The sequence below is a fragment of the Physeter macrocephalus genome, chromosome 18, assembly GCF_002837175.3.
Source record: "Physeter macrocephalus isolate SW-GA chromosome 18, ASM283717v5, whole genome shotgun sequence".
In the NCBI taxonomy this organism is placed as follows: Eukaryota; Metazoa; Chordata; class Mammalia; order Artiodactyla; family Physeteridae; genus Physeter; species Physeter macrocephalus.
Window position 1 is genome coordinate 4,198,917 of NC_041231.1, and position 332 is coordinate 4,199,248.

The window sequence follows — 332 nt, forward strand, 5'->3', positions numbered from 1 at the left end:
ACCCCAGCCCTCAACCCCCGGACCCCCGCCCGCCAGGTCCGCGCCCCGGACCCCAGCCCCCGAAGGCCCCCGCCGGCCAGCCCTTCACCCCGGCCTGCGCCCCCACCCCACGCAGGCCGGGTCCGGCTCCCGGCCACTCACAGTTGCGGATGTCCGAGATGAAGACCGCCAGGCCCCGCATCCCGTCCCCCTTCGACACGGCCGGCATCTTCGGGCCCGGGGAGCGGCCTGGGCTGGCGGGCCCGGAGCACGAGCGGGCCGCGGGCCGCCGGAGCGGGAGCGAGAGCGGGGAGGAGCCGCCTCAGCCGAGCCGCCCCAGGCTGCAGCGCCGC

General features: G+C 79.8%; 1 protein-coding gene across 1 annotated transcript in view; it reads right to left on the reverse strand.

Moving 5' to 3' along the window:
• The window catches only part of AP2A2 (adaptor related protein complex 2 subunit alpha 2), a 67,377-nt gene extending 67,045 nt beyond the window's left edge, over nucleotides 1–332 (reverse strand). The window contains exon 1 of the mRNA XM_055079411.1: nucleotides 142–332. Within this exon, the coding sequence (XP_054935386.1) occupies nucleotides 142–208 (67 nt within the window). The 5' untranslated portion in view covers nucleotides 209–332. The remainder of the gene's footprint in view (nucleotides 1–141) is intronic.